Consider the following 25,441-nt stretch of genomic DNA (forward strand, 5'->3'; position numbering starts at 1 on the left):
AAAATATTTAAAATTATGTATGATTTGATGGCATAATTTTTGATATTTTATAGTTTTTGACTGTTATGATTTCGATTAGGCAGGGTTTAACTGAATTTAAAAATTAACAAACACTATCTACACACTATAGTCTTAGTTCAACGAAAACAAAAACGTTTGACTGACAAAGCTTAGTGTGCACTATTTTCGCCGGATCTCAACTGCCTACCTCCATCCTTCACCACTGCTCTACTTCAGCTTTGAGTTACCCCATCTCCAACCGTCACGTATATGCAGTCGCGATTTGTGCACGGCCGCCTTCCATGATGCTATAATCGTGTCGAAATGAAAAGATTTTAGTGCCACACTTTCTTGTGCCTTGATATAGCAACAATGCGCCCTGAAGAGTTTAGAAAATAAAAAAAGACTATATGTGTACTGAAACCCTGCTGAAACAGAGCAGTCAAGAGTTGAAAATGATGATGAAAAGATTGGAGAGAAGAAGAACAATGAAGAGATTGGAATTTTTCCGTCTTCCATACGACCCAGCAAACTTTTCAAATGCCTCAAAGTGGGCTCTGGTTGCTATTAAGTCGACGTGGCCAATTGGTCCTGTGTGTGGACGGACCATGGCAACTAGCTCCGCTCGGTGTGATCCCATCAACGGGCAGTCTCAGAAGACGTGTTCAGCGTCTTGATTTTGTCAAATTACTCCAAAATCAATAAAAAGGTTTCAGGCGTGATGTTTTTTTTAACACGAGCTGTCAAATGTCGATTAATAGTACCCATTGATATACTACTAGATGAGGAGTTCCCATACAAGTGTCTTTTTAAAAATATACCACAAAAGAAGATATTACGAATATCGTCTTATAATATTTCCTTGTAGGTATAATGCGTTAAGACCGTTAACATGGATTCCCGAATTTCACCCGGATTGCCCTGGCTGTAAAACTAAATTTGCGTTCTTGGAATAGTGACCAAAGCTTGCAAGCTACCAAAAATTCATGTCTGAGCGGACAGAGCAAGTCGTCATGCGCTGACTATTAGTTAGAGTAAGATGCAAGCTAGATCGGGCTTACTCATAATTATTGCCAGGTCGTTTTCGAGACAAATATTAAGTGGGCTTATATCGAGTTAAGTCCGCTGATATTAAAACAGTAGTTTTAATACTGGCCGAGTCGCTGAAAATCGGGCGTCATTTTAAGAAGCATATTATGATTCATCGAGTAGTATATCAATGATAGTACCGCAACATATTTTTAACAAGTTTTTAGTTTTTAACAAATGCATCCGATTAGAATCAAGTAGGGCACAGTACCGTATGCTACCAATGATTGTAGATAATCGCATTGTTGCCCGAGTGATATCCGTGTTATTTTGGATTATGAAAAATAACGGAAGCGTGTTTCCGTGTTTACTAATTAGTAATTACATATGTGTCGCTAGATTTCAAAATCAGCCAAGTCCATAATAGATAAATAGGAGAAAAACAGCATTTTGTTTTCTCAAATACACAGTCACAAGGGTGAAAGTATATATTATTTCGAGTATAGAATATTTAAAATTAATAAATTCCACATTTTGATAATGCAGAAATGTTAGAAAGCAATAAATAGTTATTCAGCAATTCACAAAAAGTCAAAAATACCTAAAGGTGGACTTGGCTGATTTTGAAATGTAGCGACACATATAATACCCCTCTACTGATCACCTTTTTCCGATAATTATTAGTTAGATATGTTCCGATGAGAATCGGTCACAAAGTTTAAAATTATTTGTGATGTATCTATAAAACAAGAATCAATTGATAATCCAATGTTTGAGAAACTGGATTGAAGTTGAATTTGAATTGAGAAGAGAATTGGATATGATACTCGTACATGACTTAATTTTTTTTTTTAACTATTTCTTTTATTCAACGAATAATTCACAAGATTTAAGAATGTATCATTCTAATTATGTATGTTCAATAATTAGAATAATCTTGTGAATTATTCGTTGAATAAAAGAAATAGTTAATTATAAATTAATAGCAAGTGCAAGTAAGTTACATCATAAAAAAAATATTGGAGAAATCCACGACGTCGGTTAGTAATCGAAGTAATAGGTATCTACTTTGATTTAAGAAACAAAAATCGATTGCCAAAGTAGCTTGATTTGCAAGAGCGCTGATGAGTAGGTATTAAAATTGAACAATAGTTAAAATTTGTCGCAATTAGTATGTCACTGCGTAGCATAGTGGTAATGCGCGGATGGGGCGTAAACCCAGGAGATGCAGGGTTTGATTCCCCGCCGGGGTGGCTTACTTTTTTCAAAAAAAGATTTTTTCATTAGTTATAATAATTATATTCTCTCAGAAAGCGTTTTTCAAAATTATGTATGTTAAATTTTTTTTATAAAACTTATTTTTTTAATGAAAAAAAGGAATGGTACGTACCTATTTATTGTAATTTATTGGTTTTTGTGCTGTGAAGGTGTATTCTTTCTCGATCTTCGAGAGAATATAATACCAAATTATAGAAAAGTCTTTGTTAAACTCACTCCTGGTGGTGTCTTGGCGATTCCAGTTGGGCTTGGAGATTTCTTGAGGTAGTGGGATCCGCCTCCAGGGCTCCGGACAGCTGTGGGGCGCCTCGGAGGACGGAACGCAAGGGGCCGCTCTGGTCCATGTCGCTTTCCTGAGGATTATAGAAGTCGTACGAGAGCTATAGATATGTCCACAAAAGACATAAATATTAAAACCTATCATAGATACCTAATTTTATATTCCAGATAGCTTATATTGATAATTTTATAATAATACCTACTTCTATTGAAAATATATATAGTAGAACCTCGATATAACGGACAAAATATACGGTCAAACGTGAAAATTGTTAAAAATATCGTGTTAATGTTATTATCAGAGCGTTGGAGTGGAGCTTGGAGCAGGAGCACGGAGCACTGGTGCAATGGGATTTTACCCGGAGCATGAGTGGAGCCGGAGCACCGAAGATTTGTAGTGCTCCACTGCTCCGGATGTTTTTTTTTATTATTAAATTATCATCCTAAAATCCAATGAAAATAGTATATTTTGACACTTTGCAACACTGGAATTATTTGAAATATGGCAACGAGCGATAATTAACCTCACTTTTTTGACGGAAGAGCAAAAAAATGAGAAACGATTTGCTGTCGGATTTTGTTCAATATAATTAATAATGAAAATGTCGATTATTTTAAAACTACTTTTTTAAAAATTATAATGCTTTTCACCCGGAGCGGAGCAGACCCTGGAGCGGAGCCGGAGCCGGAGCAAGTATATAACGCTTTGGTTATTATACATGTCATGTTTAAATCCAAGTATCACCGCTTGTAAACAATATTCTGCGCATGATAATCTAATAACATTTATCGATTTTTCGTTAGATAACAAAATTCAACTATATTACCTACGTTTTCGTAATTTTAGAGAGTTGATCATAAAAAAACAGCAGATTTCAAAAGTGCAAACAAAACTTAATTCTTTTTTCAAAGCAGGATTACCGAAAGCAAGCGCGTCGACATCGAACATTAATGTCACTCCACAACGGGTGAATCTGGATATATCATCCGAAGACAAATAAACAGGACTTTGCTTGTGTTTTTATATAACGGAGTATCGGCATTAACGCGGACACCCCCTCACCCGAATTAGTCAGTTATATCGAGGTTCTACTGTAAGTTTGTATGGAAAGTTCCCACGTGAATATGTCGACATAAATATAATAACCATTTCTTTTATTTATCGAGTAAATCACATGATTTGTTAATGTCACATTCTTTATATTGAACATACATAACTTGAAAACACCTCAGAAATACCTATACCTACTAGATATAAAATCGTTCAAAAAAATACGACGCCCGACGGGACTTGAACCTGTGTCCACTGGTTTCACGCCAATGTGGTTTACCAATTAAGCCATGGGCGTCCAATCTAATAAGACGTAATTAACTAGTAATTTTTACATATTGAAATGCGTATCAAATTGCGTTACGTAACTTTGGCTATCGGTTTTTGTATTTTAAATCAAGGAATTAAGTGCCCTAATTACTAAGCGACGTCAGGATCACTCAGGGCTCGAAATAGACAGGAGCGCCGTTCAGGCTTGTGAAATTGGTAAAATTGATTGGCACTTGGTAAAGCGCGTTGGCGCGAATCCACAGTATACGGGTCCAACTCTCGTCGGGCGTCGTAAGGTTTATTTCTGGTAGGTATAGAAAGAAATCAATATACATAAGTGATATTTATGAGTGAACTGCGTATAGTGTTGGAAAATAGGTTAGTGCAATTTTATTATGATAAATAAAAATGGTTGAAAGCATTATGCATAATTTTATTTTTACATTGCAATGAAAAAGATTCAATTAAGTACTCAAAAATGAATATCTCACCAAGCTTGTTGTGGGCAGCAGAAATTCTTCGTCTACGCAGGCAGATGCATCCGACAGTCAGAAGCACAGCTAGGATGGCCAGACCGCCGAGTATAGCAGTCAGCACATCCGGTGACACTGGAAAGACATTTTCTTTGTTAATATTAGTCAGTATCTCAGAGTAATAATATTATAAAGAGAGTGACTATTGTTTGACAACAAGAAGCCGTGTTTCTCGCGTATAACGCACAGTAGAGCCTCAATTTTAGCATGGAACAGGTTTTACTCATGATCTACGACGCAAAAGCGTTACAAAAATAGCCGTAGAATAACTATAGACGCGCAGCCCGCCCGCGACCCGCGCCCTGCCCCGATTACTTACGCGCGCCGATTATTTTCATTTTACGTTCAGTAACCTACATTCTGTGCGACGTATTGTTCAGCAGTTATTATTACTTCTTTAGTTTTATTATTGTAATTACATAATTTTCAGAAAAGTGAAATCGTTTGAATCCTTTGGATTTGGTTACTTTGACAAATAAATTTTCTTTCGACAACCAGCATTCAGAGAATCAGTTAGCAAAGCATGTTCCATGTTTAATAATTTTAGCCATCAGGGTTTAAGTAACCATCATCTGAGGGGCCAGGGGGGCGGAGCCCCCGCGAGGCCTAATCATCTGAGGGGGCACCTTTCCGCGAGGCGCAAAGCGCCGAGTTATTATTATTAACTTAACTATCAAACGTTATACCATCATGTTGTTTCTCAGTACGGCTACCAAATTTAAACACAACGTAGTTAATCATATTTTCAACTGAATTAACTAAAAATAATTACCACTAACTTCATATTTAACACAAAAACAATAAATCAGTAAATCAAATATGTAATCATTCGAATCAATATTTACCGGCGACGGTTCCAAAAAATATTTAATTCAGCCGTAGAAATTCTGTCTTACTCTAACGCATCTTGAAGAGATATAAGCGTCCCGAATGCTTTCTCATTCGCACTTATGGTTCGTTTTCGTTCAGGCCTTGGTCAGTATAGTATTATACAGTAGGGGTTACTAGGTTTACTAGTTTTTTCAAATCATAATTACCCTTCCCCGTCTACTTTTATTTCACAAAGGCATATCTTTCAATTCTTTGATGGTAATGTTAGGTTAGATTAGGTACCTACCTACTGGAAATTTCGAATTTCACGGCTCTAAATAGAAAAGGCGATAAGTACCTACATATTTCCATTATTTTTTTCAGAATTGGACTGACTAATTGCTTCTCTCACCTTTTTACGGCCAATTACCAATAATTTATATAACATATATATAGAATTTCTTGTTTTAATATGCCGGCGTTAAAAATAAAAACGATTTATTTCACTACATTTATGTTCACGAGATTCAAATAAAATTCATACATAATATTGACAAGAACTGTTTTAAGAAGTCCCGGGTCGGAAAAAGATGCTCACACATAGACTATAGATACATCGTTTTGCACGTTATTAATATTTCGCGAGCCTAATGCTACAAGGTTCTTAGTATTTATTTTTGACAAAACAAACCTTATAGTGAAGTAGTATTCCAATCTGCCTCAGTATTACTTTAGTTTCTACAAAAATAAACACATAGAACCTTGTAGTTATGCACTCTCGATTTATTGGCCACGTGAGATATTTTATACCATACAATAGTATTGCGTATTTTAAATCTATTTTTTCTAAAATTTTAAATTAAATACCTACCTATATTTTTCATTACAAAATATATCCGTGGCCATTGTACTTTTTCAAAGTAATCGCGCGCATGTTCCATTTTTAATTAATTTTTCACTTATGAAACTTTTAACATGTTTGTAATTTACGCTTTTGAGATTTGTATTAGACACACTATGCAATTATTATATAATGATCAGTGTACTATTTAGTACATATACAATAAAAGGTAAAATAATTAGAAGAAAATCAGTTTTATATTATAACATATAATGCTTTCCTATACAATGGAGCTCGATTCACATGGTATCCGTATTTGGTATCAGATATTGATTGCTGAGCATAGAAAATGTTAGCTAATACATTCAGTTGATTCAAAAACACAGTAATTAAATGTCCCCTCGCAAATGGGAATTTGCGGCTTTACAATCTCCGATTCGATTCATCTCATATCGATTAAAATAATCAGCTGCGAACCAGGAACCAGCATAGCCCTATTAGATTACCTATCTATTTAAAATATATTATTAGGGTCAGAAACATCCTAAATTTTCACCGCGTTTTTCTTAGCTCGTATTCTTGTTTGTCCGGTGGTTGTTTATCCAGTACAAATCTTGCAATAGATTTTTAACTAACTTCCCGACTAGCTAGACATTTGAAACCTGAATATATCAGAACACGATGCCAGTGCATTTTTTGGTACTGTTCGGTTATCAGGAATACAGCGGAAAACACATTTTGAAAAAACCTATACTTTGAAAGATCAATTTGAGCAGTTTGAGTTACAAAAGCAATGACTATAATAATATAATTATACTGTATGCCGTAGGCCGTAGGGGATACGTTTTGGATACAGTATACAGTGAATTTTCGCGATCAACATAAAAACAATTTAAAATATGAAAATACTTTTGAACCAAACAAAATATGGAATAAAATATAAAATATCAAACGAAACTCGTGTTCATACCTACTGTCATTTGTCTTTCGTATTATGTTGGTTGTTTTAATTACAACGTTTTTCTTAGCTAGTATTCTTATTTGTCCGGTGGTTCTTTGTCCGGTAAAAATCTTGCAATCGATTTTTAACTAACTTACCGACTAGTTAGACATTTGAAACTTTTAGAATATATCAAAACATGATGCCAATGCATTCTTTTAATACTTTTAGCCATCTTTAAGTAGAATTGGATTCATTTCCAGCTAATTTTGTTTTGTATGAAAAGTTATTTCGGAACAAATCCGTAATTCAATCCACTATTATTGGTTGCTAAGGGGGTGGTCCTGGCAACTAAATTATTAATATATACACGCGTTACTATGGAAACCAAAATGACATTTCAGTATTTTATATTTTTTTGTTGCAAAATAGCAAAAAAAAAAAATGATTTGTTGACAATTGCCTTATTTGTCCTAAATTATTAATACATAGAATTGTCAAGTTAATATGATTCAACAGAAAATTTTAAAACGTGGTGTATAAAAAGTCTATATCAAAATGTTTGGTGGAAATTAATGTTAGTTATATTTTACTTATCATACTGGTTTCCATAATTACTTTGTCATAAATTATATCATCACTATACAGGCCAATTATTGTCGTAACCCTCACTTTTCACCGAAGTGACATTTTGATGGCAATGGACTTATTGCATACTCTTACACGAACTGGCTAGGTATCATAAATCCCATAAAAATAGTTCATATAATGTAAATAGTTCAAAAATATTTTTAAGCCATTTGTAACTTGACAAAAAATAAAAATATAAAATTTTATGAACCGGAGCGCTCGATAATTTTCCGATATATGTAATTTTTTTATAAAAATTAATGTGATTAAATTTTTTTATACGGCAGACGGTTAAATTGTTTTTTCCACGAGACGGAGCGATAATTTTGACGATGTCATGAATCGGAATGGCGCTCCGGTGCGCCCTAAAAAAAAAAGTTATATCAATATCTCGGGAAATAGTCCGAAATTTTTAAATGAATCTACGTTACTAAATATTTAAATAATATCTCTGTACTCTGATGAATGACGTAAAAGAATATTTTTGGAAAAAGACAATACTTTCCTCAAAGAAAAATGTCAATTTATCCGAAATTTGTTTGATTTAACGAATTTATCTTAAGTAAACATGTATCCGAGGTAAGTGAGCTTATCTGTAGGCGGAATAATAAATAATACAAGCTTTATCGATAATTCGTGTAATGCCAATCCGCCCTCGCGTTTATTCGTCAACTACCACCCCCATCTTTAGATGAATAAAGCCTAAGCACAAATTTTTGCACAAGTAACGAGTGGTCCACTTTTCAGCTGTCAAAATCAGATCCCAGATTGCTTGACATATTGAATCGCCCTTTCTCGTTTCAAATTGAATTATAAAAAATTCTCAAACCAAATATATTAACTATCAGTGTTATTAATAAATAATATACATTCCTGTTTATCATCAGCTGTCAAAGTCAGACTAGTCCTTCACACAAAAACCGGTGGTAATATTGATTTCCAAAAATTATGTAGCATTGTCTATGCTTTACATTGGTAGAAGGCGTGTTAATGCTAGTGTATTATTTATCATGTAACTTATCTATTCAAATCAAGCCATTCCCTGTATGAACACGACAGACACGTCAGTATGAGCACTCTATAGAACAATGACAGGAAATGACCATGGCCCCCACATCCTGAAGCGAGCGCCAGGCTAGAATCTTTGGCAGGCCCCCTACCTATCGCTAAAGATACAGGGAGTGTGATGCTCTACAGTAGCGTTTTCCAAACGGTGTATGCGGTAAAATTAATGTGTATATTTAGTGTTTTTTGTATAGTTTATTAATACATACATACAGTACAATTACATAATTTTTAATTATTGCAGGAAAATAGCACCGCAGGTGACTTTTTTACTAGTGAAGCATAGTTGTGATGTGTGTTTAGCTAACTTATCTGGTCGACTCGCCTCGCCGGGCCCATCTTCCCTGTCAGCCCCCCACTTGTGGGGGCCATGGCAATGACAGTTACACACTGACATACATAGACAACAACGGAAGGGGCGGAAAAAGTAGGACCAATCGTTGTGAATGTATCGGCTTTCTACTTGAGTCGGCAATGAGTCGGCAATGCAAATACACAAAAAACAGGTCGACTAAAGCCCTTTTAAGCTATCCGACATTTTGTGATTTATTGGTTATCAATGTACATTATTTGGAATAGTGTCATAAACAATATATATATTAGAATAATCTCAAAAAAAAAAACTCGGGGGCGGCTCTACCCTAAAATTGTAGTAAGTAACAAAAGCCAATACAAAATTGCCGAACAATCTAAGTGAAGAGATATTCACGTTAGCAGTAATATGTCGCCACAAACTTTCTAAATGATACAAAATTGGCCAGGTATGTAAGTTAGAATTAATTGTATCCGTTGTCAGTGTGTATTCATCTTTTGGTGAGTGCACATAGTGCCTGAAGATGCCGAAAGGTGAAACCCCGGTCGCAAAAAACGAATAGTATTAAACTTTAATACATTAGAATTTAAATTCAAATTCCATCAAGCACCTTTTGTTGATAGTATTAATATTATAAATACTTACAAGATAAAAAGAACTTTTTATATAAAATGTTTTTAAATTTCCTGTTGAATTATTATGCTCAATATGCTCAAACTTGTACTTGATACTATGAAGTAAATAAAAAACAAATAAAAAAACAAATATAGAATACTGAAATGTCATTTTGACATTTCATTTTGATTTCCATAGTAACGCACGAATATATATATAATTTAGTTGCTAGGACCACCCCTTAGCAACCAATAATAGTCTTTTACTTTTTACGGAATTTTCTGAAATGACTTTCCATACAAAACAGAATTAACTAAAAATGAATTCAATTCCACTTAAAGATGGCTAAAAGTATTAAAAGAATGCATTGGCATCGTGTTCTGATATTCTAAAAGTTTCAAATGTCTAGCTAGTCGGGAAGTTAGTTAAAAATCGATTGCAAGATTTGTACTGGATAATAAAATCACCGGACAAACAAGAATACGAGCTAAGAAAAACGTGGTAAAAAGAATTGTTTAAAAATATGTTCGGAATTAAGTTAAGAATTAAGAATTAAATTAGAGAATTAAGGAATTCAATTTTGTCTATTACATATCGCCGCATCACAGTTAGGCGTAAACTTTCGTAACGGAAAAAGACGTGTTGTTTGTGGAGCATTGCAGACAAATAATATTAGATACAACATCGACTTTATACTTACGAGCGCCTACTTGCCAAACTACTTTTGAAGCAATCAGAATTTAATATGAATGTATACGGAAAGATTTAATTCCTAATTTACTTACATTTATTATCTACTTTCTTCATTCTTTCCCTTGTATTCCGGTGTTTTTTAGTATTTTATTTAGTCATAAAATTGATATCAATGCTATACGACCATCGGCTTCCGATACAATAGCTTACGGTGAACTATGACACGGAAAGCTGCATACGTACACATTTCTGGACACGCAGGAACTAAAATATATTATCTTCTGCGGTCATTTTCCCACTAATCGATGATTTTTCTTTGTATTTTTACAACGTTTTTCTTAGCTCGTATTCTTATTTGTCCGGTGGTTCTTTGTCCGGTACAAATCTTGCAATCAATTTTTAACTAACTTCCCGACTAGCTAGACATTTGAAAATTTTAGAATATATCAGAACACGATTCCAGTTCATTCTTTTAATACTTTTAGCCATCTTTAAGTAGAATTGAATTCATTTTCATTTAATTCTGTTTTGTATGAAAAGTTGTTTCGACACCATTATATGTTGCTATGGGTTTGGGCTCCTAGCAACTAAATTATATATACGTGCGTTACTATCGTTTAAGCTATTCAAGTCAAGTTTATATGATTCAACAGAAATTTTAAAACGTTGTACTTATATAAAAAGTTCTTTTTATCTTGTAATTATTTCATATCGTGTTATGAATGTAAAATTCATTTTAAATTCATCTAAATTTGAATTTAAATGTTGAATAATATCATGACAAATAATAAGTAGATATTTTTTAATATTCATATTTTAATATACCTAGGTATACATAAAACTGATTTTGCGCTTTGTGCTAAATGAAACTTTACTTTATCGACACGAGTTTCTTAGTGCATCTCGTATTCATGAGTTTCGAGAAAATGTAATGACCAAGAAAAGATTTTGCTCCATATTTTATGACACAGAATCTCATATATATATTCATTTCGAGATTTCAGAGAATTTTCTGTAAAAGTATTGTTACTGAGTCATTACAAAACATCAATGCCACGTGTAACCTTTCAGAAGATAAATATTTTCTTTCTTTTGAATGAATTCAATAAATGATTCATATTATTATTTTGAGCAGCCTAGCAAATTTAAGGCTATACTTCAGATGAGGCATGGTCTAAAAAGTTCGTGGCTAGGCGATGCGCGGATTGTGCAAATGACGCGTGCTGGACGAAATATAATTTGTCATAAAAATCCAACATGCGTCCATTTAATGTTATGTTTATTGTTATATTACTAATAATAATAGTATATTCATTGACTTGTTTTCTTTTTTAAGTACATACGTAAAGTTTTTTAGTCTTCTTTACACGATTTAAGAATATTTTCATCCGACGCATGACATGACGATGACAAAACAAATCGACGTGCAGACACCTCCACTGTCGGTCTCCGATTGGCGACTAGTGAGAAATTTCGTCGCACCTACTGTTGAAAATTATTTGCCGTTTCACTGAAGTACGCTCATAACTAAATTTAAACTATTTCTTTTATTCAACAAGATTTGAGATTGTAACATTCTATATTGAATATACATAATTTGGAAACATCTCATCTTTATAATCTTTATAATAAACATATAAATTTATATAAATAATCTTTTTACAAAAAAATATAAGTATTTATTTGATACATCCCTTAATTTAATATACAAAACCCGATAGTCGACATTATAACGCAATTTGATAAGCATGTATGGTTTTTAAATTATGTATGTACAATATGCTTAAGTTGGTGCCGAAAACCATTATAATATATTTTAGCATGTTGTCCAATATACGAAAACGTGAAGAGGTCGTCAAGCAGATGAAATGGCAATGAGCTGAAATATCGCTCGGCGACTAGACAACCGTTGGAAAAATGCTGTCATACAGTGGGATCGAAAAAAGAGCACTAAATGCCCACAGGGACGCCCTAAAACCTGCTATCTGACAAACTCATAAAGTTTGGTGGATGTACGTGGCAGCCAATGACATTAATATGGACAAAGCATCTGGAAAAAAAATGACACTCACTTTTTTGTCGGGTCTGCCGAATGGCATAATCTGTTCTAACGCCATTACAATAAAGGTGATATTGCTATAAATTCCCGATGCGTGATATCGCATAATGGAAATTGCGTGACGTCTACCTATACATGTGCGAATGTCGTTATGCACGAATTAGTGGCAGCAAAGAACTAAGTACCGAGAAGAGTGGAGGGAGGTATGGAAGGCCTTCATCTGTTGCTGATGATGATATTAACGTAATCTTATTTTTTATTACACATGCTCAAGTTGTAAACATAATAACTGAAATATAACATGAGAATTTTATTGCTCGATATATTAATTATTTTGCCTACGAATTTTATGTGTTTGACCGTGAGATTGCGAGATATATTTTTGCAATGTAAATAAATGTTGTTTGTTTTTGTTGCAGTTGATATTAATAATAATACACATCCACTATTAATTATGGTTGTTTCATCTGTCTTGAAGTTTAGAGGCCATCCATGGACTGAGACCGTATGGGGCTTAGATCCGTGTGCCATACTAAACTTTTGATTTTTGTTCATGAAAATACATTTTCACTTAATTTGTAAGTGTAAGTGTATGGTATAAACGGATACTATCAGATGCTTATAATATAGTTTGGGAAAATATATTTCCAAGAACAGAAAAGATAAGCCTAGTATGGCACACGGTTCTAAACCGCATACGGTTTCAGTTCATGGACGGCCTATTATTCATGGATTTTTCAATTTATTTTTCAAGCTCCGGGGGTCCTACTAATTCGGTTACTCATAAACTGTACATAAAATGTTTCAGCTTTCTATCGGAAAGAGATGACCGTATACTAAACGGTCTCCAGTTTCATTAGATTCAATCGCATTTAGTGCTGACATCGTGATTGGCGCGTTTGCATAAGTAGGCCATTACATATAATTAACATGATATTTCAATGTGGTAATTAATTAGTAATTATCTGGTCAGCAGTGAATGCGCTAATTCAATTTTCATAGCTGATTTTGGCAAAATTCATGAATTCAAGAATGAAAACCTAACCTAACCTAACAAATAATCCAGTATACCGGCTATTTTCAAAATTTGTTTGCTGCTGGCTTCCTGCAAAGTGTAAACCGATACGAACCGTGTTTTGTTTAGAAATGACTTTTATGTCAGTACTATACGACCCAAAGAGGTTGGACGGTCTTTAATATACGGCCATATATTTCCGATACAACATTTATTGGTGAAGTGTGATACGGCGAACTGTATACGTACAAGTTTCCGGACACGTACTAATTCGGGAGCCCAGGGCTATAGGCCCTTTCGCCCTATGATAATTCCAGTCTTGTGGAAATTAAAGTCTATGAAAAAGTTGATTGGCAAATCAGGGACGCCACAATATTACCAATCCCTGCTATTTTCTATTTTACAACGTTTTTATTATGTCGCATTCTTATTTGTCCGGTGGTTGCTTATCCGGTACAAATCTTGCCATCGATTTTTAACTAACTTCCCGACTTTCTAGCTAAGACATTTGAAACTTTTAGAATATATCAGAACACGATGCCAATGCATTTTTTTAATACTTTTAGCCATCTTTAAGTAGAATTGAATTCATTTTCAGTTAATTCTGTTTTGTATGAAAAGTTATTTCGACACCATTATTGATTGCTAGGAGTCTGGGGTCCTAGCAAGTAAATTATTAGTATATACGTGCGTTACTATGGAAATCAATATGAATGTCAAAATGACATTTCAGTATTATTTCTATCAAATACAATTTTTTTGACCGTTTAAGCTAGTCAAGTCACGCTTATATGATTCAACAGAAAATTTAAAAACGAAGTATATAAAAAGTTCTTTTTATCTTGTGATTATTAAGTTTTTAGCTGACTATGTTTATTATGTCACATACTTGACGTTACGTATTAATTATACCGTGCATTACGTTCTTATATACTTATATATTATTTATGCATGTAAACAAAATTAAACACCGAACAAAGTTTACCGGTTATTACAACTTTCATTCAAAGTTATGGAAACTTTTACCTTGGCTTATGTATTCGGTTCGCTAATTAATTTTCTTGTTTATAGAAGGAAACGTTGGCGGGCGATTGAAAAATAAGACTTTGCACTTTAGAAATAAAGTATCTTATATAAACGAGTGCTCTGGTAACATCATCAGTAATATAATAATAATTTATTTTATAGTGTTGACTGTCAATTCATGGTGGACTGCATTGTATTATTTGATTAATTATTTGTTTAATTAAATAAAACACAATTTTATAGTACTTATTCCACTTTATAAATTAAATTTTGTACCGGTTTCGTCCTCTTCAAAGGGACATTATCAACTGAAAATGTCCCTATTAGTTGTAATATATCAGTTAACTACTAGCAAAATCTTTTTGAGAAAATACGACATCCAGCAGGATTCGAATCTGCGTCCCCTGGGAATCACGCCCATTTGCACTAAGCACTATGCTAATAGTATTAGATATAGGTATCTTATTTTTAATTACGACGAATTTAACTAATAGTTTTTACAATACTCTCTGAAACGATTATCACTATTACATATAAATTTGTGAGTAAACGCGTGATTTCTAGAGGGTCGTAAGCTACTCTTGAATCACGATGAAAAGTAACATGTTCATACAATACTAATTTATTCCTTTATGGATAATATATCGAGATGCACTTCGCGTACTGTCACGCTGTCACGGCGACAAATTTAGTCTATGGTTTCGTCATTTTGAAGAATATTTTGAACGATCACCCTCCCTGTAAATTCTATGATGGAGAGTGCCTACTCTAATGTATTAGTATTTTGAATTATTATGCATTATGCATGCTAATTTCAATTAATATCTACAGTCTCTACGTGTGCGTACGCTAAAATTACTTGCGATATTATATCCATAGATAATATTTTGAACAGAACCCAACCTGCGGACCATAGATAATAGACAACTTTCTTATAGAAAATACATAGGAGTGCCAACAGCTAAAAACAAAAAACACACGATTTTGACATGAGTTATAAATGTGTATGCATGTAGAAAATAATTAAAAAAAAAACGTTCATTGAGTCATGCATGTGTCGATGTAATGCGGTACAACGTGAGGTGACCTCATTGTTGTTCTGGTGATTTCGGCAGATTTTGCTAACTGGCAATGTCCGTTTAAAGGTTCAAAATGTGCCACGGGATGGGAGTATCAGTCTGGTAGCATTTTAAATACCAAGAAAAGTTACATTACACACTTTTTTCCTGTAGAGGCAGCTTACTGTGACGTCACCTGATACCTGTACGCTACGTGCAGCATAATATAATCACAACTTTACACACTTCTCGTATAAGTTCTCATTATGAAAGTATAATAATAATAATATTATTGATAAGAAACCGCTAAGGAGGCAATTCCGAATTTTTAATACTTGCTTATCAAATATATTCGGCGACGATTGTTATGAAATTGCGGTTTCTTGCTGTTGATAATAATGTGTAAACTATCGTCGACTCAGGAGAATAAACAACCGGATATTGCTTTATGAGATTAATTTTAAATTAAAACCAGCGATAGCCACTTTGTCCACATGAAATATGAAACGCACTATACACAGAATGAAGAAATAGATTGATTCAATTTGATTTTATTTCATATTAACAAGATAAGCGTGTGTCCACTATTTGGATCTCACATCACCATTTCTCACCGATACTGTCTGACCAGTTTACTTGATCTTTGTGAATAATTGTTGTGAATCAGAGCGCTGGAGCAGGAGCACGGAGCAGTGGAGCAATGGGGGTTTACCCGGAGCAGGAGTGAAGCCGGAGCAACGAAAATTTGTAGTGCATGACTGCTCCGGAAATTTTTTTATTATTAAATTTTCGTCCTAAAATCCAACATATATACCAAATTCTACCACACTCGAGATCGGTTGCCTGTTCCTCCACACCCGCAAGGTACCTATTTCAGTTACCATTATTTTTGAGTTCCCTGGTCGCTGATAGTTTAACACACATATATAATAAAATATATCGATGAATTTGTTTACAGATGTCGTATGTTCAGTTTAGTATATTTTGATAAAATCCAATTTAAAAGATTCGAATCGATTTCTAACCAAAACGGAAATTGCTCTATTTATTGTGTTTTTATATTTGCATTAACAATATTTTTTGCAAAACTGGACATGCGTTATCTGTATTCTGATCTATCGATATATTCATATAGAATTCAAATGAATTTACTATGTTATTATCAGTGGCGAAGGGTGGACGTAGGCTGTTAAGATTCGGCATAAATACTGCACATTAAACTTTTTCAGTCAAATGTATTTGTTTTTATTGAACTAACTGAAGACTACAATGCATAGATAGTGTTTATTAATTTTTAAAATTTAATTAAACTGCCAAATCCACGCCATACTAGAAAAATAGTATAAAAATATTCGTTTATCTATAAAATATCTAAAATCATGCCATTAAATCATATATATTTTAGATATTTTATAGATAGAACAATATTTTATTATCAATTTTGGTTTGGAGTAAGTAGGGCTACATGAATTTGAAAAAAATAACCAACACCATATTATGTAATATGTATTCTTAATTCAACGGAAACAAATAAGTATGACTGAATAAGTGTACATCATTTTTGTCGAATCGCCCATAGCATACCTAAACTATTATGGTTTGCTTTAGGCAGGGTTTAATTGATTTTTTAAAACTAACCAGCACCATCCGCAAATTCTATTCTTAGTTCAATGAAAACGAATAACTATGACTGACAAAGTTTAATGAGCACTATTTATGTCGAATCATGACAGTCTACCTCCACCCCTCGCCACTGGTGATTATGTACACTGTATGTATGTAAAAATGGAATACACTATAAGGAACTTCACCGTGCGCATTCAAACGCAGTGACGATAGTAGTTTGTCTACGACAGCGTAGACCGTAGAGCTTCGTAGACGCGTAGCAATAAGGCCATACGTCAACTTAACTACTTATAATGTATAATTATGCTTAAGTTATGCGCATTAAAAATATTAAAGTAACTGTCGTAGGTTGTTGTAGCATATCTATGGGGGCGTAGGTCATAGGGTCTACGGCGTAGAGATCGTAGCAAAAAATCTGAAATAGATGCCAAATTTTAGTAGGAATTTAATAAATAAGGCGTATGCTATATCAAACTCTTCTTCTCTTTTATATAATGGTACTGTGGTAAGGTTTAACGTTAAATATGCATGGAAAAAAGACGTCGGACAAATACTTTTATTGAATTTTAAATAGTTTTATTTTAATATGTGGATTTTTACAGTTTTCTTATTTATTTTATGGTAGCTGCATTAAAGTGACGAGGGGTATAGGTAGGCTGCTAAAATTCGACATAAACAGTGCATACTAAACGTTGTCAGTCATTCATATTTGTGTTCATTGAACTAAGAATACAATTTTCAGATGGTGCTGGTTAGTTTTTAAAACTGAATGAAACCCTGTCTAAACTGTACCGTCATAGTTTGGGCACTAATGAGCGATCCGACAAAAATAGTGCACACTTTTTTAGTCATACTTATTTGTTTTCGTTGAATTAAAAATACATATTACAGATGGTGTTGGTTAGTTTTTTTTTAATTCCTAAGTTCTGCTTACTCCAATCCATAATCGATAAAAAATATTCTTCTATCTATAAAATACTTAAAGTAATGTATGGTTTATTGGCATAATTTTAGATATTTTATTGATAAACGATTTTTTTTACTATCTATACCAGCGTTTTTCAACCTTTTTTGGCTCGCGTTCCACTTGGTAGTACATCACGCTTAATTGTACCACTTCGTAAAAATGATTGTATTTTGAGATATTTGTTATTCTATTTGCATTATAAATTTTATAGGGTGACTATATTTCCCAGAACTCAATTTATTAATTATCAATTATCAAGTTACTGATAGTTAACGCGCTAAATTTAAAAGTGCACTCCAAAAATACTATATTGATTGTTGGATTTTCGATCATCGACTGTTCATATTAACAACTGTACTGTATATTAGGTATTAATTAAAATTATGAATTATAGAAAAAATACAATAGTTTAAATGTTATTTTTATGACTGTTTTTTTTCTTTCTTTTGATGTCCGCCATTACTGATTATTTTTCGCGTACCACCAACTATCCACTCTCGTACGACCGGTGGTACGCGTACCACAGGTTTTGAACCACTGATCTATACTATAGCTTGGATTAGGCAGATTTAATTTAATTTCAAAAATTTACAAACACTATCTTCACATTGTAGTATTAGTTCAATGAAAACAAATACATTTGACTGACAAAGTTTAGTGTGCACTATTTATTTTGGATCTTAACCCTACCTCCATCCTTCGCCGCTGCTGCATTATTTAGGGTGAGATAAAACGCAAACATCGACTGGTTTAATCGGCTGATTAGAGAGGCAATACGTATATGTTTACGATAGACAGGTGAGATTGAACATATCATTGTAAACACATCTACAACAAGTCGTTGTAAGTACTTATAGATCATGTACTGAGAACTCTAGTTTTACCCATAGACAGTATCTACTCTGAAAAGAAGCATATAAGCCTTCACAAAGTAGACGTTATAGTAATAGATTTTTACGGGGAATAATTGTTGGCCATTTGCCCAAAAACACATTAAAAACAATTATAATTTCCGACATAGCTTTAGTGACGGGCGCTCTACTAATTTAGCCACCATGAGATAGTATCTTCGTCTTTTATCATGCATGATCAATGATATACCTTGTCACAATATTATGAAGTATTAGTTTTAGATACGTAGATACATTTTAAATACTAACAGGCCTCACACAAGGAGATCCACTGACCACATTGCTTTTCAATTTCAATTGGACAATTGGAAAAGATAGTCAGAATAACCAACATCAATGAAAATAAACTCATATTATATAATATACAGATAGTTGTTTCAAATGTTAGAATATATATGCGGATGAGAATGACATCATAGGCCGAAACGATAATACTGTCCAATAAAGATTTGTGGACCTTAAGAAAAACGTCGACACACTCTGTTAAGGGCCCACATGCTCAGCGTAGGTCAAAATGGAGTTTTATGCTATTTTCAGAGCATAAACCTGGACATTCCTTAAACGTTGTAGATAATCCATTTATATAATTTTGAAGCCTTATTATCCTTTATATTTATTTTAAACAGTTGATGACTGCATAAAGTATTTTTATTACATAAAATAGTATTCTTTTAAACCTCTCGCTCTAATGTTTAATAATATAGTCATATTTCAGTACATCCATGTGCAGTGGTGTTAAGATTTTTTATATTTATTATTCTTTAAAAGCATTTATAAAACCATTAGTAAAATTTATGTCGACATTATTATAGTGAAATATTTTCAATAAAAAATTATATTGATAATCTCTGTGATCCCAAATTTGACAAGAATTGGGCATTTTATTATTCAAAAAATGGGCATATTAACATATTTGAAGATAATTCTAAAGATACTGATTATAAGCAATGTCTATGATCATTCAAATGTGATAAACATTTTATGATTAATGTTTGCTTTATAATAATTATTGACCTAATAAAAAGGTAGTATTTTTTTGAAATACGCCATTTTTATTGGCATTTCCCAGTGGCTAAGCTACAACATACGGCCGTAGCCATAATTTGACAAACGATAAATGAAGTAGGGAGTAAGATCATGATGGTAACGCACGTGTTTGAACATGCATTTGCATTGAACGGATATTTTAAATGCATATTGTACAAAACACTAATCAGTTGTCATTTATGAATAGGAAATCGACTGCATTACACAAAATATGGAAAGAGTTTTGAGCTCATTTGAGCGGAGCGTGCTGCGTGGTATCTACGGACCCATCAATGACACACAGCTGGGGTGGATACAGATATACAATTACGAGTTGCACACTTTGTATAGGGTTCTACACATCCTACTGCCTAGCAAATTGAGCCGACATTCGGGTAGCCGGTAGGCAAGACCTCGTATAAAAGGGATAGTGTTGAGTTAGATTTTAACCATGTAGGTTTTAAACTTGAGTGAAGTGGCTTTGGACAGAGCCGGATGGAGGCAGATGCTGTATGTTACCATTACCCATACAAGGTTGTAACGCTAGGAAAAAAGAAAAAACCCAAAACATCGACAAGTGTAGACATCATTTTAAAAGTTTCCAGAAATATATATTTTACATTGCACACTTGTTCATACTTTCCGACGAAGCAACCATCTCATCTGAAAAAAGATCTTCTCATGAAAACTGCTACTGACATTATATGTTAAAAAGACAGCTGATATTAAATAAAATATCAGTATACTTTATTTCTACAATGTTCGTTGCAGGGTGCCATAAACTTAGGCTGGAACTAGTATACTTACCTACATTTTGTTAGTATTCAACATTGGCATATGTCACTGAACACATTAATAGTATGTACATATTATTATTAATATATATACCACGATTTTAAGAGGCAGTCATTTAAAGAATAAGCACTTCTTAGATTCGAATAATCAACTCATATAATACGAACTCCTGGTTCGTTTATGTTTTCTCCATTTTATTTTATAGTAACGATAGCCTGCGACTGTGTCAGCGTGAAATACGGAAACAATGATAAAATAGACTGATTCGGTTTGATTTTTTGATGCAGTGTGATTTTGGAACTTTCCGATGTTTAGATATCGAGATAAAACTCTACTAAATTAGTACCAGCAATGCAGTATATATACTCTGTGTGAATTTCATCATTATTGGTTCAATAGTTTTTGAGTTCTAATTGACAGACAAAAAACTATATCCTGTAATTAGTTGTCATGAAAAATTGTCAAAACACTGATTAAAAAACCAATGTTTCTAAATAACAGAGTTGAGGTTGTATTAACAGATGTTTGTTTCTACGTTAAATGGATATTGGCCACTTGCTCAATATATATACACATTGAAAAGCAACTTATGAATTTGTCAAATACGGGGTTTAACCCAGGGATACCACATAATACGTCATTATATACTTCGAGTAGTTACAGTATATTATATATAATTCAACTATGCTTTCCGCAAGATAATCTCTAAAATGTCAGTAAATATATACATTCAAATATGGAATTTTTCATTAAAGGATAATTTTTTTAAATAAACCTACGAAGAATATTGTAGTGAAGCAATTTTTTATAGTATCATTAGTAGCGTAGCTATATTATATTGTTAAAGTAACATATTCTTCAATGGATTACATCTTCGTACGTTCGTATGAGTTTTAGATGTCATGTCAATAATTCGATACTCAGTCTAACTATATTATATGTATACCTTTTGCGTCCTAATATTTTCTATGGCGTAAGAGAATGAAACTGAAAAAAACATACCTGGGTCAATTGCCGTTATTTCGGGGCCTTCTTCAATCATCTTCATTTTGATTTATATTAACACTTTTAACACTGCAGGAAATACTTCAATATTCAATACAACACTGTATGCTATTTTTTATACCACGATGTAAGATGTTCTCGAAGAAAACAATACGCTACGTTTAAACCGATATCACATTTTGCCCAGGACGCATATTGAGGGATTAATCCCTCATACTTGGTCACTTGTAATGTTTTAGTTATTTAGTTACCGGCTTTTAGGCTGAGATATTATGGTTTTTCTCTCTCCCTAAGATGTGGTGAAAAGGGTTTTATGGCTTGACAGACAAATCACGTATGACTCCACAAAATACTGGAGAACTACGAGATGCAATCAATAATCTGACGCAGGCGCACTGATGCAAACGGCATGACGCAGGTGCGGTGCGGATTGAGAAACTTGTGCCGTTTTCAGGCGCTTACAGCGAAATGCATTATTATTTTTATTTTGTTTTATAACTTTATCAAATCAAAACACTCATTATAAAACGAAACCAAAACAACACAATTATTCTTCTAACGTTCATTCTTTAAAATGACATTTTATAATTGTAATCAAACTTGAATTAACGTTAAATAAACAATTATAACAGTATTCATTCATACATAACTATGTTGCCAATATTGCCCTAGGACCAAAACGGGACAGGGTTGTAGTACAGGGCGATTTCTGACCCATACTTTTTCATCTGCATTGACCTTCAATTTTCCTAATTTTAAAATACCATTAACTATTTTCTCAAACTAATACTGTCGACTGAGGGTACTTGATGGAATTTGATTCAAATGAAATTATATAAAACCCAAGTCAATTAGAATTTTTCGAAAACATTTTTTGATTTAAAATAAAAGACAACTTTCCATACGCCTGGTTGGGCCATTTACGGTCACTCTTTCTCAAATCCCTACATATTGTCGCAAATCAGGGCGACCAGCAGTTACGGATCATGAGTCGACCGTGATTGTAGAACAGGAAGTAACATTCAGTTACTTAAAGACAGCAGACGTGCCTAGGCTTGTTAAAGCTAAGTCTTCGTTAACCGGCACTTGTGAATTGACTTCTATCGCGCCGTGATCTGATACGATACGACCGAAGCCGAGCTAACTACAGAGTGACTCATCCAAAACGCATCTGTTCTACCTTCGTTGCGCCAAATCTGATATGGTTTGAGCGAACGTCAGGTCTATTATCCATCCTGAACTTGTCATCATTATTTGTCCCAACAAATGAAACCGTGAGAGTGACAATCCGTACAGTGCGTGATTGCATGAACACCGAACCAGCTCCAGCGCGCCAACCTTCTCAACATCAAATATTAGTGCCTGGATTGAGTCACTGTTTAACCCCCCCCCCCCTCTAGATCGATAATCCACTAGCACCTTCAAAATTACAGTCCACTGAAAAACCCGCAAACAATCTCTCTCTCGTACCTATATATTTTTCGACAATTCTCAATTACCAGTATTTTTCGATATTCTTTTTATCGAATTGTTCACGTATTTTACTTAAATGCTGCTTGTTGAAACGTTGCATTTTGACGGTGCTGCTTTATGGTACCTAAAGAATCACGACCAATTATAAAAAATCAAAGCAAGTTCGAGAACAATTAATATACTTCCAGTGTATATTGCGTATGCAGTAAAACAGAGGGGGGGAAACTGCGGCCCGCCGGGTATTTTATTGCGGCCCTCTATCATTAATTGTACTTCTGATTACGGATAACTTTTTTATAATTTTTAAAAAAATATTGACAATAGATTAAAATTTGAAGAATTTGTTGTTTCGTAAATGTATTATCAGTACGTCTTCCTTGCGTCTCGTCTCACACTATGTAAGCACTATTTTATACGTTGAACATCGTGACACATTTAAATACTTTTAACTCCGCGTTGCAAGGAAAAAAAATATATGCCCATGATATGGTAAAAAGTTTGTATGGATTTCAATTAAAACTCAAGCTATTTCTTCGACAAATATCAAATAACAACATGGACCACTTTCCAACTTTGAAGTTGCTGAATATATCAGAATATAAATTTGAAGAATATGGTAAAATTATTAAAGCTCTGAATGACGATTTTTCACAAAGATTTGTTGACTTCCAAAAAATTGAGACAAGTTTAGCAATAGTACGCGATCCATTTTCAAGAGATATTGATAGTGTACCGACAGAGCTACAACTTGAGATTATTGATCTGCAGTGTGACACTGATTTAAGAGAATTGCATCGTCGTGAAGAAATCTCCAAATTTTACAATGCCCTTAATTCAGACAAATTCGACCAACTTAAAGATTATGCAAGAAAAATGTTCGTTATTTTTGGGTCAACCTATATATGTGAACAAACATTTTCGATCATGAACCTCAATAAATATTCTTTACGATCAAATATCTCCGATGCCCATTTACTAGCAGTTTTGAGAATTATCATCTACAAAATTAACACCTGAATTTAAAAAAATGTACAACAGTTTCATTCTTCTCATATTTTTTTGTAATGTTTATTTTTCTTGATAATTAATAGTATCGTAATAGAATACCTATCTAAAAATGATATTTTACTTGCGGCCCGCCGCTCATTTTGAATTCTTGAATTTGGCCCTCCATCCAAAAAGTTTGCTCCCCCCTGCAGTAAAACGTTGTACAAGATTGAAAAGATAAAAGATCAGCCCATGCAGCATCCATAGAGACAATAAGTTGGGCATGGTGTAGTCATGCGCTACGTATTGTAAGCAAAGAAAATGTTGGTATAGACATGATAAAAATGGTTGCAATAGATATTAGTTGAAAAAGTGCTCCTACGGTAAAGCAAAGATTCAATTGACTTAATATCCAGATGGTTGGAGCGGGGTAAAGAGTATTAATATGTATTATATGTATACAAATGTTAAAAAATAAAAAAAATAAGTAGTTGTGAAATAAGGTTTATTATTCGTCCTTTTCATTATCAATTCTATTAAACAAAATTACCGACAGCAAATCGTCTTTCATAATCTGCCTGTTCTATCAAAAAAAGTGAAGTTATTTATCACTCGGCAGTGTTGCCGTGTTTCAAATAATTCCAGTGTTAGTGTCACATGTAATAATTTTCATTGGATTTTAGGACGATAATTTAATAATAAAAAATATCCGGAGCATTGGAGCACTACAAATTTTCGGTGCTCTGTGTAAAACCCCATTGCTCCATATCAAGCCGTGGAATCGCGCTGTTGCGTACGTAGATTTGACAACTAGTAAAATATGAACATTTATATACAAATGTATTAAATATATATGGATAGCATAGAAATATAAAAGTTATCAAATATGAATGTATGTAAATTGGAAGTTTATGAATAATATGGGCGCCAAGTGTTATCTTCTAAACGTATACACAATGAAATGATGCAGATGTAAAATAAAACATTTGTAATTGAGGTAAGTTAACAAAAATGTGTTACAAGCATAGTGTATATAAATCTAATTAAATCAATTAAAATGAAGATGCATAGTATTTTTAAAAATTGTAACTTCTGATCTTTGTTCGCAGGTTTAGTGAATTAACACAAACATTAAAGATACATGGT

The 25,441-nt window shown here is 33.4% G+C and overlaps 1 protein-coding gene across 1 annotated transcript in view; it reads right to left on the reverse strand.

Moving 5' to 3' along the window:
* Positions 1 to 22,176, reverse strand: part of Syt4 (Synaptotagmin 4) — a 34,691-nt gene extending 12,515 nt beyond the window's left edge. Inside the window, exons 1-3 of the mRNA XM_085945902.1 lie at positions 21,833 to 22,176; positions 4,399 to 4,515; positions 2,524 to 2,660 (exon numbers count right to left, since the gene is read on the reverse strand). Of these exons, the coding sequence (XP_085802028.1) occupies positions 2,524 to 2,660; positions 4,399 to 4,515; positions 21,833 to 21,878 (300 nt within the window). The 5' untranslated portion in view covers positions 21,879 to 22,176. The remainder of the gene's footprint in view (positions 1 to 2,523; positions 2,661 to 4,398; positions 4,516 to 21,832) is intronic.
* Between the last annotated feature and the right edge of the window lie 3,265 nt (positions 22,177 to 25,441).

The sequence above is a fragment of the Rhyacophila brunnea genome, unplaced genomic scaffold (genome assembly GCF_057557595.1).
Source record: "Rhyacophila brunnea isolate RB1 unplaced genomic scaffold, BYU_Rbru_1.0 scaffold_19, whole genome shotgun sequence".
In the NCBI taxonomy this organism is placed as follows: Eukaryota; Metazoa; Arthropoda; class Insecta; order Trichoptera; family Rhyacophilidae; genus Rhyacophila; species Rhyacophila brunnea.